The 17,595-nt window shown below is 36.1% G+C and overlaps 1 protein-coding gene across 1 annotated transcript in view; it reads right to left on the reverse strand.

The window, feature by feature from the left end:
* ALDH3H1 (aldehyde dehydrogenase 3H1) overlaps positions 1-17,595 on the reverse strand; it is a 99,445-nt gene that overhangs the window by 69,273 nt on the left and 12,577 nt on the right. The window contains exon 2 of the mRNA XM_089394629.1: positions 30-98. Coding sequence (XP_089250755.1) covers positions 30-98 — 69 coding nt within the window. The remainder of the gene's footprint in view (positions 1-29; positions 99-17,595) is intronic.

Raw genomic sequence — 17,595 nt, forward strand, 5'->3', positions numbered from 1 at the left:
CAAGAGAGAGGCAATTGTAAAATTCACACCTTGTCAGGGGCCATCCAACTCTTTAGCTCTTTTATCGCTACTTTGCATGATGCTTTTATCAGAGATATCTGCATGTGATAAATAGAGAAGGTTAAACATATACAATACATGTAAATATGTGGTTACTAGAATAGTTAATCTTGCAGTACTAGTCAAATAAGTACTGAAGGACGCTCAAAATATTAGGTGTTTCTAAATCATCAATCCTTACATACATTGCAAGCAGTATTCTGAAGCGTTATGCATAATAGCAGTGAAGTAACCTATGAAGTGTGTGCAATCTAAGTATGATCCTTTCCATTTGTTAGTTATTTTCAAAAGTACTTGTAGAGATTCTCCAGTAAAGGTAAGGACATGCAAAACAAGCATAACACGGCAATTCCTTTTGTCTCCACTTCTCTTCCAACGACACCCATCTCTCCCTAATCTTCTCCTAACCCCCTGCAACGTTCCCAGAAAAAACAAGGAACAAATAACAAAATACACAAATTGGAAGAGGTCAAAACAAAAAGCAAGAATAAAATGTGGTTATGATGTAAGATGGTGCACCAAAGTACTCCAAGGGATCTGGCCAATGGAATGTAACAAGAATGGGAAGATCTGTGAACACTGAACTTGCAACCAAAAATCACTCAAATGCAATAACATCAGGTTCTAGAGATGAAGATAAATAAGGAAGAGGAAAATAGCACAGCTGCCCCCCTGAGTTAAATTGAAGAACCAATCTCCCATGGAGAAAAATTACTAATATAAGTACATGCTAGAGGCAATAGACTGCCATGTTACAGTCCTCTGTTCATTTACATCAACATCAAAATGATGGCATAGTAATTGCATATAAGATAATATCATAGAAAATGCATACTAGCAAGGATTATGCATTTAGGCGGATAGATAGATGGGTAAGGATTATATCTAGAATATCTGTGTAATTTTTAACAATTGTATTCATATTTATTTCAGAATCCTTACTTTTTGGGCCAAATATCTGGAGTTATGAATTTCTGCATATACCAAGTGATAGTAAATGTAATATGTAGTCCCATTGACCTATTTTGATCTTTTGTGGACAATAGAAATTTCATCAATTTTCTCCTATTTGTAAACCCCAATGTTATCGAAACCAGACTGGAACTAGTCAGTCTGACCAGTTTGGGACCCAAACCAGTCCAGTTCGGGGTTTGAAACCAGAATAGGCCAGTTTGGTACCGAACTGGCCGGTTCCATATGGGTCTCTATGATGCAGCCGAAAATGCCAAAAATCATTGTTTTTTAATTTTGTGAGCTGGCCCGCATCTAATGGAAACCTACGCCGCCCTTAAAGTTATTTAAAGACACCCACCCCTTCTCTTTCACTCACACTATATATTTGAGCTTCTTGAAATACTTGAGTTTCTTGAGGGGAATTGGAGAGATTTTGCAGGGCCGTTTTGAGGGAGTTCTTGGGCAGATTTGAAGAGCTAGTTAGAGAGCTTCTGGGCTACTTTTCTAAGGGAGATTTGGAGCTGCTTCAAGGGCCTTTTTTTCCAAAGATATTTGGCTGTTACTGAGTTGTTTTTGGAGCTAATTGAAGGGGCAGTTTTCAGATTTTGTGGGGGCTGCTAGAGAGCTTATTTTTCTGCTGTTTGGAACTGCTTTTCTTCTCAACATTTGGATAGCGACTCAAGGTATTTCATGGCATCCGTTCTTCTCTTATTTTCTCTTAAAAAATGATGCTTTTTCCCTAGAAATTTAAAAATTCTAGGGTTTTCTATGCAGAGGCTTATATTTTCTTGTAAAAGTTGCCATTGCCTCTATCTTCTATTATTTCTAAACAATTGTTGTTTTGTAGGGATATTATGAGGGAGTTCTTGGGAAGATTTGAAGAGCTGGTTAGAGAGGTGCTATGCTGATTTTCTAAGGGAGATTTTGGAGCTGATTGAAAGGGTAATTTTCTAAGTTACCAGAAACGCCTGAAGAATTTGCCAGAAACGTGGATCCCTGTTTTCGATACGGAAACGGATACGATTCTTGTTCGAAAGGCTGTAAAAACATTTTTGTGCCATTTCCAAAAATTGGAAACTTCAGATTTGGAATTGGATATGTTTCCAAGGGATTTAATTTTTTTGGATCCGTTTCCGGAAATCCTAAAACAGATCCACGAAAATTGTAATCAGAATCCACCCTTAAAATGTTAAAAAGCGTGAAAATTTGTAGAGCCACAAATAAATAATAAAAATGAAGAAATTTGATTTGCAAATAAACTCACTATAAACATAGTCTCATAATGTCTCTTCTAAATCTTTAGAAACAACGACACTACATATATTTATCAAGGATTCTTACTAAGAAAAAGATAGATGTTCAAAAATGCAAACAAAATGGTTTGATGAATGTCTTCGTAAAGAGATCTATTTGAGCGGTTAATTTTCAGTTTGGTTAAGGTTTTGTTAATTGTCATTGATTTTTCCCTTGATTTCATTAATCCCTCCAATATAACAAATCTTCTCTAGCTAATCTTTTGCCTGCATATAGTCAAGAGACCAAGCTGACGTTGAGGAGATTGAAATGTTCAAATAGGCCTTGATGGAATATCCCAATGATCCCATGGGCCTTTTAATTTCCATGCAAGGAAGATAGATATCATCTGCCATGCATGACACATTCTATGAAGGAGTCAAACCCAAAAGCACAAAGACTGTAGCATTTCTGATTACATTACTAATGATGATGATAATATATTGAATGTTATAATAATCACTAATGATGATGACAATGTTTATGCTGAATTGATGGTAATGATTTGTTTATGTTGAATTCATGACGATGTTTATGCATTTTTAGATATAGATTCTAGATTCTAGAAGATGAATGGTAATATGAAATATATATATATATATATATATATATATATATATGTGTGTGTGTGTGTGTGTGTGTTGTTTCCTTGTCGTATCGTATCCTGATTTTTTGAAAATTTGTCATATCCGTTTCAAACCCCATATCCGTATCCGTTTCAGTGCAACTTAGGTAATTTTTAGATTTGTGGGAGTTGCTACAGATCTGATTTTTCTACTATTTGGAGCTTCTTTTCTTTTCAACATTTGGAGACCCTATCAAGGTATTTCATGGTGTCTATTCTTCTATTTTTCTCTAAAAAATTGTTTTTTCCCCTAGAAATTAAAAAATTCTACAGTTTTCTATGCAGATTTTTATTTGTTGTTGTACATGTTGCCATAGCCCCTAAAAACAAAAATGATCCAGCATGGGTTCATTTCCATTTAGATGAACATGGGATAAAAATATACTACTATTGTGGAAAGGAAGTTAAAGGTGGGGGGATCCACAGGATTAAAGAACACCTAGCACATTGGTGAGGCTAAGTAAAACCTTGTAAAAAAACATTGATGATCTTACAGTGGAGATGCCAAGTCGGAATGAAGCCTACCAAGAAGAAAAGGACAAAAACAAGAGACTTAGAAAAGACAGGCAAAAGTCAAAAAGATGATGTTGCTCTTAGTGACCCTAATCTTGAAGGATGTATGCATAGTTTTCTTGTTAGATTTGCAAATAAACATAATTTTGGCTCTAGTTCAACTAGTTTGAAGAGGGCACATAAAGGGATTGACTATTTCTTTGTACCCTACACCACCCCTGGTAGTCAACCCACCATTGATGCTATATATAAGAAGATAGAGAAGGAGGTTGCATATGAATGCATTGCTAGATGGTAGAATGATGCAGACATAGATTCTAGTGCCACTAATTCTGCATATTATCAGCCTATGATTGATGCTATAGTTTCATGTGGACTAGGATTCAAAGACCCTAGCTTGCAAGATATCAAGGGGCCACTTCTACAAAATGAGGTCCAAAGAATAGATAAGTACCTCATAGAGTTCAAATAATCATGGACCAAAATAAAGTGCACAATTATGTTTAATGGATGGGCAAATGGCAGATCTCGCACCATTTTAAATTTATTAATTGCTTACCCAAAAGGTACGATGTTTCTCAAATTTGTTAATGCATCTAATTAGGTGACGGATGCACAATTGTTATTTCATCTTTTGGATGAGGTGGTTGTGGAGGTAGGGGTAGATAATGTTGTACAAGTGATCAAAGATAATGCCTCTGACTATGCTACAACTAGAAGGATGTTGGAGGAAAAACACCCCACCATTTGATGGACTCCATGTGCAGCCCATTGTTTGGACCTCATGCTTGAGGATATTGGCAAAATTGAGTGGGTGAAGTGTGTGGAAAAAGCAAAATCCATAACTAGGTACATCTACAACCACTCATGGGTTTTTAACCTTATGAGAAAGCACATTGGGGGTGAAAGAGCTTATTCGATTAGCCAAACAAACTTTCTTTCATTGCAATCTCTTGTTCAACAAAAAGCCAACTTGAGGAAGATCTTGTGATGAATGGAATGAATCTTAGTGGAGTAGAAAGGTTGAAGGGAAGTAGATGGTTGGCCAAGTGTTTAATTAACAAGTTTGGATGAAAGTAGAGGAGATTGTGCTATTTAGTGAGCCTCTTGTGAGAGTGATATGGATGGTGGTTGGTGATAAACCTGCCATGGGTTTTGTTTATGAGGCCATGAATCAGACCAAAGAGAAAATAAAGTCAGCATATGAGGATAGAAGGAAAAAGTACATTCCTTTATGGAGAATCATTGATGTAATATGGAACAAACTACTTCAAAAACCTTTACATGTAATCGGATACTACTTAAATCCAAGGTATGTAATTTTGATTTTCAAAACTTGTTTCGTCATTCATTAGAAAAGCTTTTCCAAACATTCAAAATCAATTGATGAATATTTTTTCGTTTTTGGAACTTTGAAGGTACCATTACAATACATATTTTGAGGCAGATGGAGAGATAAAAGAAAGATTGTATAGATGCAATGAGCACATGGTCCCAAATACCAAGGTTCAAGATCATATACATACCAAGCTCTTGAATTTTAATGAGAGTACTTACCTTTGGCATGTCTATGGCTATAATAAGTAAAACAAGGGATCCATCAGGTAAGAAATGTCAAAATTTCATCAAATATTTCCCAACCGTATAGGAAAAGTATTTCAGATTTGAGGCTTTTATGATCTAAGTTTTGTAGGGAATTTGTTTCTGGATCCATCATATCAAAGTTTGGAGCTATCGATGTTTCGATCCTGCTTGTGAGGTTCGCCATTAGGATGAGAATGTCAAAATTTGTAGATTATATTACTCATTGCAATTGTTGAGTCCAAGGTTCAAAATCATTTGCTCGTGCTTCTTTGCCTTCAACCATTTTTGTAGTCTACTGGTGTCAACAACTGGTAGCCAGTGCCCTGAATTACAAAAATTTGCAATTCAAATATTGAGCCAGACATGCATTACTTTCATGATGTGAGCAGAATTGGAGCATTTTTAGCATATATGGCGGTTGAATGACATGGTTTATGTTTGGTACACCCTTAGATTGAGGCGTAACCAATCGCTGAATAAAACCCCTAAATTAAACAACATAGCCTTGGGTGACTTTGATCCAACATCAAAATGGGTTGTGGAAAGTCAGGCACTAACATTTGATAATGAAGACTTTTCTTGGTTGGACTTGGACCCACCTCCACTAGCTCCATAGGGAGAGATACCACAAGTAGCACTTTCAGGGCCAAAGGAATCAAGTCGGAATCCCATTGTGGACTTAGAGGCTACTCATTCTACAGATAAGGTTGATGAGAATGAGGATGATGATTTTGATGATGGCCATTAGCACTTGTAGCTACAGTATTGTAGTATCATGCTTATTTCTTGATTGTAGAGGTCATTTAGAGCATGTTTCTTGATGTATTTTGGTTCAGCGATGTATTGCACTAAGTATTAGTTTGATTATATGCACTCTTACTTGTTATATAAATGAGAATTTTTTCTTATTTGTATATAAATGGTCTAGATTCATATGGATGCATGTGAATATATATGTTTTTCTTTAAAATTTGAAAATTTTATGTGTTTTTTGTTGACTGATTTTTTGGTCCAGTTATTTTATCGGTTTCGACCAATTCCCTATTTAACGGGTCTACTGGTTTGATTCTGATAACATTGGTATGTCGCAACCTCCCTCCCGCCTCTCCTCATTGTTTGCACACCCTAACCCCTGCCATGTTTGCATGCCTCAACTTCTCTCCCATCTACATTCCTTGACCTACCCCCTATTCCCCCTCCATATGAACCTTGATCTTTATTATGTGCCTACATTCCTTGAATTTCTTCCCATAGTATCTCTAGTCTATGTGCCCCAATTTCCTTCTTGTTTAAGCCCTAAGCCACCCTCAATCTCCTTTTCTTATCATAGCCCTTGTAGTGCATGAATTACCATTTTCCCTATTGTTGAACACTCTATGTCAACTACCCTATAGCAGTACACATTTTCACAAAGGAATTCCATCATGCTCGAGCATTCAGATCATCCTGGATTCATCATCATCAGTCGCCAGTTTGTCAAAGTTGTAAACCCATTATGTAAGTTTGTAATATAAATGATTTTAGTATGACCATAAATGTATGTAACAACCTAAGTAAGCCTATTATTTTGGTGACGATTTTCAACCTAAGAGGTTTTTCGTCTCACTAATTCATCTGTACTTCTAAACACAGATGATCGACAGAGTTTTTCCCTCCAACCTCACCCCAAAGCTAGAGTGGATTTTGTTGTCGAGATCTTAGGTGAGTCTTAATGTTTTAATCGAGTCTTTTGTAAAAGTGATTTGGGAATAATTTTAGTTAATTAGCTAAATTATTTTATTACAAATCACTTAGTCTATTAAATCATATTGAGTCGCAAAATTGGGTAAAAAATTAAGGGTCTATAACGAACAGGGTTTCTCCCTTTAAAGGTTGAAACATAATTATCTTATGTAAATAATATTTTAGCACCATCGCTAAAATATTAAAGGAAGAAAAAATTATTAATCCCCTCAAGTGCCAACTAATTAAATTTTCTAGCAAAAATAAATTAAAATCCTAAGCCAGAAATTTAATTAATTAAAATCAAAATTAAACTCTTAGGAAAAATAAATTTTCCAAAAGGAAAAATTCGTGAGTCTTCAAGAAATTAATTTTTGGAGGTCTCCCACCAAGGGAATATTGAAAAATTCAAGAAATTTTGGACTCTTGGGCCTTGGTGGTTAAGTCAAAGTCAAATTTTTGAGGAAATTAGCTCAAAATAATTAATTTTGAGCTAATTAAAAATGAATTAAAAGAGAAATTCAAAAATTACTCAAAAAATAGAGATTTTCGACAGTGGAGATTAAAAGATAATCAAATATTTATCAACGGTCAAGATTACTTTGACGGAGATCAAGCCAACTAGCCATTTGGAGAATTTATCTATAAATTAGAAGTCATTTTCTTCTCAAATCATCTAATCTGTGAATCATGTACTAGCTCTCGAAACTCTCTTGTAATTTTTCTGGAATAATAATAACGCAAAAGTCTTTGGGGTTTTCATTGATGGTGGTGTTTCTCTCCTACTTCTTATGGTAATACTGCTCCTAATGCTCTACTAAATAATATTTTAGAAGTTGTTGATCATTAGCCTTTGTGGAATAACTTATTGCACATGTATCTTGCATTGATTATTGGATCTAAGGTAGCATTTTAATTTAATTGAATTAGCAGGTATCTCTAATTCTTGAGGATTATATTGTTATTTTATGTCTCTATTGATTTAACAACTTGATCTTGAGTGTGCAGAGATCCTTTTATATTTGAAAACTTGGGCGTGAGGAGAAGTCCTTGGTTGGACCAACCAACTCCCAAGGCATAAGATTTGAAGAGCCTTTTTTATTGGATCCCAAGACTTATCTAACAAAGACTTTCTTGCAGATTTTCTTGGCTAATGCCTAATCTAAATTAATTATCTCCAGAAAAATTTAACCTATTGAGCTTTAAATGATCTATTTGCAATTTCTAGAGCTACTTTATCTGATCTATGGGCGGAGGTGTCGTCATACCCATAAATTAGATTTGTAGATTATCTTGTAAATACTTGTAATATTCTTTAGATTTATTTTGTAAATAATTTTTAGATTTCAAAATTGTAAATATTTATTTGATTTAAGTTTTAGTTTTGTAATTTAAATTGTTTAATTAGATATAACTTTTACTCTTAAATTTTTTATCCCACATTCAAAATTTGAAGATAGTTTCTCTAATTTGTGTCTATATATACTAACCTTTACGTAAATTAATTTCCTAACCTTTGTGTATGATTTCCTTTAAATTTTTGTATGTAGTTTGGGGTTTTCTAATGTGGGTTTTACAGACTTTGAATGGAGAGATAAGGGTTTTGTTTTGTTTTCTTGATAAGGGTTTTGTTTTGTTTTCTTCTTTTTTACAAATTCGGAAGGGAAAGCAGAATTTTGAAGGTCCTAGCCATTAAAAACCCTAGACGGCTACCATTTCTTTTAGGGTCGTCCAGCATTTTGTTAGGGCTGTGAAGGGTTTAAGGCCTGACAAGGGCATTAAAGGGTTCAATTTGCAATATTGTGACTCTTTTATTCTTCAACGAAATTTTCCAAGGCAGCCGCAGCCCCTATTGAGGCTAGTTTCATTTGCAAATTGAGGGTTTGCAAGAGTTTATATTTCAGAAAATTGTAGATAAGTTTTTGGTGGGTACAATTATATTTCTAGCATCAGATCTAACTTGATTTCTAAAGCAAGTTTGTTGGAGACAGATTTGATGGTGGAGAGTTCTGAAATATTACCCCATAGAGGCAGCCACAGCCCTAGAGAGGCTGAATTAGCCTAGGCCACAGGTTTTCCAGGCGAATTGGCAGGCCGCAGAGGTTTGAGTCTATGATTTGGCTGTTATAGCCCTAGTGTAGCCCAGAATGAGATCAATAACCTAGATGCGAGGCATTGAGGGCTAATCGATGGTTTTCTTGGGCTAGCCACAGGCTTTAAGGGCATTTTGGAAAGATTTCATCATAGTTTTGTGGCTCCTCTTAGCATCCTGCTAGCTTTTTCTGCCCTTTTTAATTTATATTTTAACTTCTTGCTAACCCTTGATTGGTCTTGCAGAGGTTCTGCTCAGAAAGTTTAAGAGGGTTTGCAATATATTTCTGAGCATAATTTTGGCACATACAGGCTTGTTATCAGTAGCACTATTTCTGAGGCTTATAACCACTTTTGCAGGAGCTTTGTCATTTATTCTTGGACCAGTGGCTAGGCTTCTCTGATCTGATCTTTTGCAGAATCATTCTAGCTCAGCCTCAAGGTTGTTTATGGTATTTTCTTAGCTTCATTCTCTTCAGGCTAACACATTGTGGTTGCAGGGTGCCCATCTTATTTTTTGGAAGGATTTTATCATCATTTTGTGACTTGGGATTAATTCTCCTTGTATCTGATCACTAAGAGACTCTTTCAAGGCCTGATTGCAATGCCTAGAGGCTGCTTTCACCATAGCCGCAGGTTCCTTAGGGCTGAATCTTTGCTTGTATGACTTGAAAGTTAATAATTGTGAATGTAGGAATATCATTCCATCATCTGAGAGCCTGTTTCTTCTACTGTCATTATCATCAGATCTGAAGTCATAAGAACATTAAATCAATCCCAAGAACTAAAGAATTAACACATAGCAACTGCATATTAGTCATAAATATTTTGGCTATTATCTTACAAAAACTGGTAGCTGATTGAAGAATGACTGCTCCCTTTAATGATGAAAGTCTGATGTAAGCTACAGCAGTTTTGAAAGTATTTAGCTTTCTTTCCTTGCTATCTGGGTAACTAATCTTGGTTGTTGGAGGACTGATCTTATTACTACTGTTGACTGATCTTGCTCATTTAAGGACTGATATATAGTTAAAAAGGAGGCGACAACAGCCTATTCACGGTGACATATTTTGAGGTCTGTTCTATATTATATATAACCCTCTGTGATCATAGTACAGCGTGACATTAAGAAAGGGATTTCTAGGACCCCTTTTATCATTGTTTTGTCGCTAATATTGGTGGTTGCAGAGGCTTATCTTGCGCATTCAAGGACAAAACAGTCATCTTTGTCTCTCAACTTGCCAAACCATCCACTGAAAGAGGGCTGCTAGTACTAAAGGGTTTGCTCCATCCCTTTCATCTCTTTTTCATTTGACTGTCATAAATAAATCAAACCTGAAGCTAATGCAAATAATGGTATAATTACATCATATCACTTAAAAGAGATCCTAGAATACACCCTAATAAGCCTAAGAACCTAAGAGGTTAGCACGCATTAACTAAAGGCTAAATCTTCATTGAGTTTGCTGGCTGCTAATGCCAATTCTGGAATTAATCTCATGGTTAAAACAATCTGATCTGATTTATTGAAGTCTGGTACGTTTTTTCAAATTGACAGCATTCTGAAGAATAGTTGATGAACTAATTGCATCTTGAGGATAAGCTAACTCATTCTTGCATCTAGTTGCATTTGCATATCTCTAATATTCATTGCTAATTATATTGACTGCATTTCATTGTTAGCAATATTGTCAATTTTGTTGTGGTTTCTCATTCGCTCTCATATTTTTACTCTTGTGTTGTGCTCAAAAGAATATTGAAGTCTCCTTTGTTTCTAATTGCTAAGCTATATAAGTTGAAGAGAAATTCAAGGAGTCTTAATAAGAAACACATTTGAGTTCATTGTTGACTAAAGAGCTCTAATTGGGAATCATAATAACTTCAACTCTTGCTAATCTTGTTTCTTGAGAAAAGTTCTGAAGTTCTTGCAAATCTTGTGCTTAAAGAAATTGTTATTGCAAGTTGTTCAATTGTATAATTGTACCTGATTGTTCACTCTGAATACGAGCGATTAATTGACTTGAAGCACTTGGAACATTGGGAGTAATATCGTTTCTCATTAGAATCAAGTAACTTCATTTGCATTGCATCCATTGGTAATCAGACTTGTGAGCCTAATTCCATTAATTGCAATTGTTGCAATTTTTCTTCTTGCTCATAATTTTAATTGTTAAGCTAGTTTCCCTAAGCAGCACTTGTTATCTTGTGACTTGATAATCCATTTATTCTGCAAGATTAATTTTTCTGAGCATTGTAGTTGAAGGCACTGGTCTTGTAACTTTAAATATAAATAGTCTAATTGAGTAGCCTAAGCCCTGCTCAATTAATCGTTCTTGTATTTAATTTAAGTTGAGTTAATAAAATAATTATAAGTGCATCTCCTAGAACTTGTTGGTTTCCAACAAGTTTCCCTTCATCATCCACCCTTTCACCCTTTAGAGACTACCCTCCTTAGCTTTCCTAGGAGATAGCTAGAACGGAGTGGGCAGGGATCAAAGTGACAGCCCCTGCCTTGAGCGTTGTGGCCCTTGGTGTACACCTCGGGCAACAACACCTACCATTGGACATGATCTATTGATGTCATAGGTTTTGGTACATTTTGAGTGGAAAAATGGAATTTTTTGACTTGTATAGTCCATTTTAGGGGCAAGTGCTATTTTGGGGATTTGAGGTCTTAAAAACCTTTGGAGCCTAATTGGGAATTAAATGGTTGATTTTGGGGTCTAACTTTGTATATGGACTGCATAATGCTTTGATGTTGTTCTACACATCAAAAGCATTATATCAATTCAGAGGTCACCTCTTTGGAGTTCACATGAGGAACTTATGTCTTCCACAAGTTGACTGATGCTTTTTAGCACCACAATATCGAGTGTATGCCATGTTAGTTTCCATTACTCACATGTAAAGCTAGTCACAAGTGGAATTTCAAGAAAATTCTAGAGGGTTTTGTTAGCCATGTACATGTCAACAGTCCAAGAAGCAGAGTATAAAGCAGTGGAATAAAATATTTGAGTTGATATCATCATCGTAATCCCAAATTATGCTTTTGTATTGTAAAAATGATTCTAGTATGGGTATTAAGCCATGTCACAACACCTAGGTAACAAGCCTATGATTTTTGTCCAAAGAGTTTCACTCTAGGGAGTTTTTTAACCTCCCAAAATTATTTGTGTTTGTAAACACAGATAATTGGCAGAGTTTTTCTCCCAGATATACCCAAAGCTAGGGTGGAGCTCGTTGATAAGGTCTTAAGTGAGTCCTAGTGTTATCGAGTTATGCATTTTATCATACTAGATCATGTGTCTTGTGGCAGAATTTGGTCAAGTCTAAAGAGATCTATGTCTATGTGTAATTTCCCCTTCTAAGGGTTGATTTTGTATTATCTTGGCGTAAAAGTGTTGTCTAGGAATATTTTGGTTCAGTTCCTCATAATTAGAACACTATTACCAAAATATTTTTTTGATACACTTAGAGGGTGGAAAAATATTTAATCCCCTCTTGAGTCTAATAATTAAATTTTTGGCAAAAATAAGATTAAAATTAGCCAAAATTATCAAAAAAATAAAATGAAGGGAAAAATTAATTACCCTCCAAGTGGAAAATTTATCAAAAAAATTATTGAAGCTATTTTCAAAGTGAAAAATTCAAGTCAAAAATAAAAGGCCTCATTTGCAAGGCAAAAGGACCCAGTCCAGAAATTCAATGGGCCAGAGAAAAATATTTTCCCAGCTAATCGAAATTTTTGTACAAAGCAGTTAATTATTTTGCACAACTAATGACAATTCTATTTTTTGGAGGTCCTCCATGGTCCAGAAGTCAAAGTTTGACCCCTCCAACACAGTGAACAAAGCAGATCGAAATTTTTTGGAGATTTGTGTCAGCTAATAAAGGGTTCAAAATCTTTCCACAAGGATCAAGCCATGGATCGATGCAAGTAACTGTTATTTCCACTTAGAGGGGTTGATCCCTCTCATTTTCTATATAAGGAAGCTTTCAAGCTCTTCATTACAATTTCATTGGATGAGAATTTTTTTGTACTGAGCTAAGCTTTGCTAGAATACTTTCAATAAAAGTCTTTGGGGTTTCAATTCAAGGTGTCTCTATCTTGATGATTCATGGTATGTGTTGAATGGGTTTAATGCTCTAATTTTGTTCTTTAACTAAAGATTATTATTTCATAACAAGTGTTTGGATTATCTATTAGCACAGGTATCTTGCTTTAGGTATTGGGCTAGAATTTACACATTGAAGCGAGTAGATCTAGCAAGTATCTCTAGATATCTAGTGTATTTGTGTGAATCGAACCCCTTTGTGTTGAAAATAGCGACAAAAAATGTTAAAAATAGCATCAAGAAGAAAATCCTAATTTAATTTTGTCCTTGAATTAAATTGAGAATTAAATTGTCATTATAATTTTCATAGCAACTTGTAATAGTTAACTAAGTTAATTTGACTTAGTTGGCTCAGTTAATTCGAGTTGGGAGTCTATCTAGAGTCATGTAGAGTTGTTCCTAAATTTTAAGGGCCCAAGTTGAGTTTATTTTGAGTTGTAATTATTTAATTCAGTTTAACTAGTTCCAACTGATAGAGGAGTTAGTGGGAGATCCAGTAGTGGGGTGTAACCAACATTGCTCAACCAGTAAAATGAAAATTCACTCACAATTAACTCATGCATGTCAGATCAGAGAAAAACCCAGTTGAGATTGGAGTTCAGGGACAGTGTACTATCAGTTGTATAATCATCTAAATTGTACAAGCGGTGCATGCAATCAGAGGAAGGCCTATGAGGATTAGCAGTTCATTATTGATGAATTTCCCAATTAAATATAGGCTAATTCCCTAGGAAACTGCGCAAGGAAATATGAGCTTGGCAAGTAGCAAATTTGGCTAAGTATTGGCTTGAGCTAGTTTGTGAAGTAGTGAGATAAATTGAGATAGTGCAGAGGTTGCTCGGGCTTGAACAAAGCATTGTAATCTTTTCATATTTTCTGATTAATGCAATATACAAATAGCAAGGGTTTTTAGCTGTGGCTTTCCCCAGAAAATTATTGTGTTATGTGTGATTGAATTCTTTCTCTTTTATGCTTCGTGATTTCATCAATCATTTATTGTTTTCGCTGATGAGTAGAGTAGATTCAAGTCAATTGTTTTAGCATATTACAATCTATAGTTTGAATCTACAAGGAATTTCTACATGGTATTGGAGCTAGATTTGTAGAAATTTCTACATGGTATCGAAGCTAGATTTGTAGAAGTTTCTACATGGTATTAGAGCTAGATTTGTGGAAATTTTTACATGGTAGCAGAGCTGAAATCGCAATAGAAGAGAAGAATTCGAATTTGTCCTTGCAGATTGATGGAGCTCTAGTTCAAGACAAATCTAGAATACCCTATGTGCAGACTTCTTAATGGAGCAAGAAGGTTGTTAGTGGGCAGATCAATGAGCCAATGTTTAGTGACACAAAAAGGAGTTTTGGTCATTGATATTGGTATATTGAGGAGTAGCGAGATTTCCCATAGGGAGATCGAGACTCAGAGGGAGTCTAGTTTTAGAGGGAGAAGCCCTATGGACATTGGAAACTAGTACTTCAAGATCTGGGGAGATCAGACTCATTATTGCAGTAGTCGCAGCAGCTGTGCGGAAGTAGTAGCAGAGCAGTAGTAACAGCAATATGAGTAGAACAGATTTAGCTTGTGCATGCAAAGCCTTGAGGAGAAAGGCGGAGACTAGAGATATGGTGGTTGAGAGGGAGCATGTTAGACCTCTCAACATGCATACTCAGAAGAAGCCTCAAGAAGTTGTGGAGCAGCCACAATTGCAAAAGAAGAGAGGAGACAAAGTGGAAACATCTACTCAAGCACAGACCTCCAGTAGGGGGGAATTTCAAGCCAAGTGGGCAGAGGGAGCACATGCAGCCATACATCCAGGTGTGAGGTGGGGCGATGTGAAGCAATAGTCCCAAGAGTGCAGAAATTTGGGCAGGATCCATTGAGGTGTTTTTGCCTCATGGATCATTACCTTGCTATAGGGGCCCACAGTATTCTGCAGCAGGAGGATCAGTGTCAGTCAGATACTGAGGAGTGCAGCGCAATGTTGACAGCAAAGCAGGACGCTCAGTAGCAAAGTCTGCAGCAGCACAGTTTTCCTAGTAGACAGTTGCAAACACAGTTGATTCAATTAATTTTGCTTGGATGTTTTTTTGGGTTGCAGATGTTGCAATAGCAATACCAAATCAGGATAGAGTTGAATTCCTTTCTTGTTGAGAGGGAGTGTTGAAAATAGGAACAAGAAATGTTTAAAATAGCATCAAGAAGAAAATCCTAATTTACTTTTGTTCTTGAACTAAATTGGGAATTAAATTGTAATTATAATTCTCACAGCAACTTGTAATAGTTAACTAAGTTAATTTGACTTAGTTGACTCAGTTAATTCGAGTTGGGAGTCTATCTAGAGTCATGTAGAGTGGTTCCTAAATTTTAGGGGGCCAAGTTGAGTTTATTTTGAGTTGTAATTATTTAATTCAGTTTCACTGAGTTGAATTCAGTTAAACTAGTTCCAACTGATGGAGGAATTAGTGGGAGATCCCGTAATGGGGTGTAACCTGCAGTAGTGGGGTGTAATCAGCACTGCTCAACCAATAAACTGAAGATTCACTCATAATTAACTCATGCATGTCAGATGAGAGAAAAAACAGTTGAGATTGGAGTTCAGGGACAGTGTACTATCAGTTGTATAATCATCCGAATTGTACAGGTGGTGCATGCAAGCAGAGAAAGGCCTATGAGGATTGAGCAGTTCATTATTGAGGAATCTCCCAATTAGATATGGGTTAATTCCCTAGGAAACTACGCAAGGAAATAGGAGCTTGGCAGGCAGCAAATTTGGCTAAGAATTGGCTTGAGCTGGTTTGTTAAGCAGTGAGATAGATTGAGATAGTGCAGAGGTTGCTCGGGCTTGAGCACCACTATATTAGTTTACAAAAAATGTATAAAAAACATAGACCCACCTCTACAATGGCAATAATCAGGAAGCGGTATAAAAAATAATTTTTATCAGGTAGGCGATGGTTCAAGGATCAATTGTCAAGGAGGGGGGCCCACCATCAAGGCTGGCCGATGGATCTTCTCATATTTTCTGATTAATGCAACATACAGATAGCAGGGGTTTTTAGTTGTGGCTTTCCCCAGAAAATTATTGTGTTATGTGAGATTGAATTCTTTCTCTTTTATGCTTCGTGATTTCATCGATCATTTATTGTTTCCAATGATGAGTAGAGTAGATTCAAGTCAATTGTTTTAGCATATTACAATCTACAGTTTGAATCAGGTGATTCGGCCCTTGGGAAAAACCCAAGTTTATGGACTTTGAGATGACCACATCTTGTTTGGGCTTCGAGCTTATCTAACGATTTATGGTGCAGGGTCTTGGCTTGTACATTAAATTAAAAAAAAAATCTCTCATTTATTTTCAAAATCTAATTGTGCTTTGAATGATTCATTTGCTAATTAGAGATAATATTTATCTTGTAGATATTGTAAATAATTTGTAAATAACATTTCTAACCCTTGTATTTTAAATTTTCCTATTTTGTATATAATTTGGGGTCTTGGGGTTTCATTTTTCAAATCTCTTCTAGATCTCATGGATGGATATATCTATTTGATTTGTAGGTGCCATTAGCTCAAGGATTCAAAGACAAATCTAAAGATAGAAACCTGAGACCTAAGTTGCACGAAACGCCGAAACGTTACGGAGTTTCCGAAATGGGTACATTTAGAAACGTCACCTCCCAAAAATGGAAATAGTAGCCGAAACGTTGATTGAAACGTCATATATATATATATATATATATAAGTGAATAACACATTATCTTGCAAGAAAAAAGGGAATAAGACCCATAGATGACAATTTAGAAGGAAAACTAATTATGTATTAACTATCATAGATGATTACATGATGGTCGAGTTTCGGCTAAGTTTAAAAGTTTCGGGTACGGGTACAGCCCGAAACGTCAGGTTCTTAGAAGTTTCGTGCAACATAGCTTGAGACCCTAACCTAGCCTAAACAACTAGGGTTTGGGCCTAGATTCACCCTTGGAGGGGTCGTCCAACCAAGAGAAAAAGTGTGTTCATTGTTCAACCAAGGAGGGTTGATCTAAGGTCTGGAGACCCTGGTCGACAAGACCCAGCTCCTGAAACTCCAACGCCTAGCCTCTAAGAGGGAGTCGCTAGCCCTATAGGGCATTTTTACTACTGCAATTGGGTTTGTCGCCAGAGTTTGTCATTGGAGGGCTTGGCAAGCTAATTTTCATGGAGAAAACAAAATTTGTTGTGGCTCATACTCATCCATTTTCCTCATCAAGGGTAGTCGCAAGCCTAGAAGGCCTTTTCCACCAGCCGTTGGGGTTTTGAGACCCTTTTTGGCTTGGACACAAGGGTTTCTAGGGCCTTTAGCCCTAACCGCAGCCCCTAATAGGCCTCTTGGACTAGGCCACAGGCCTAGTCAGGGTTAAATTTTATATTTCAATCGATTTTAGCACTAACAATTTGTGATTGCAGACCTAAAGTGAATTTTGGCAAGGGTTTGGAGTGGTTTTTACTGTATTTGTGTCATTGATCCATGAAGTTGACTTTATTGGCTAATTATTGGTTTTGCAGGGTCAATATCAAATTTTGAGGGGGCTTTGTGGGTATAATTGCTACAGCAGTGTAACCTCTGAAGTTTGGTCCTAAAAATAAGCCTAATACAC

This window comes from Pinus tabuliformis, chromosome 1_2, assembly GCF_031772625.1.
Source record: "Pinus tabuliformis cultivar Carrire ecotype Pingquan chromosome 1_2, CPIR1, whole genome shotgun sequence".
NCBI classification, from domain to species: Eukaryota; Viridiplantae; Streptophyta; class Pinopsida; order Pinales; family Pinaceae; genus Pinus; species Pinus tabuliformis.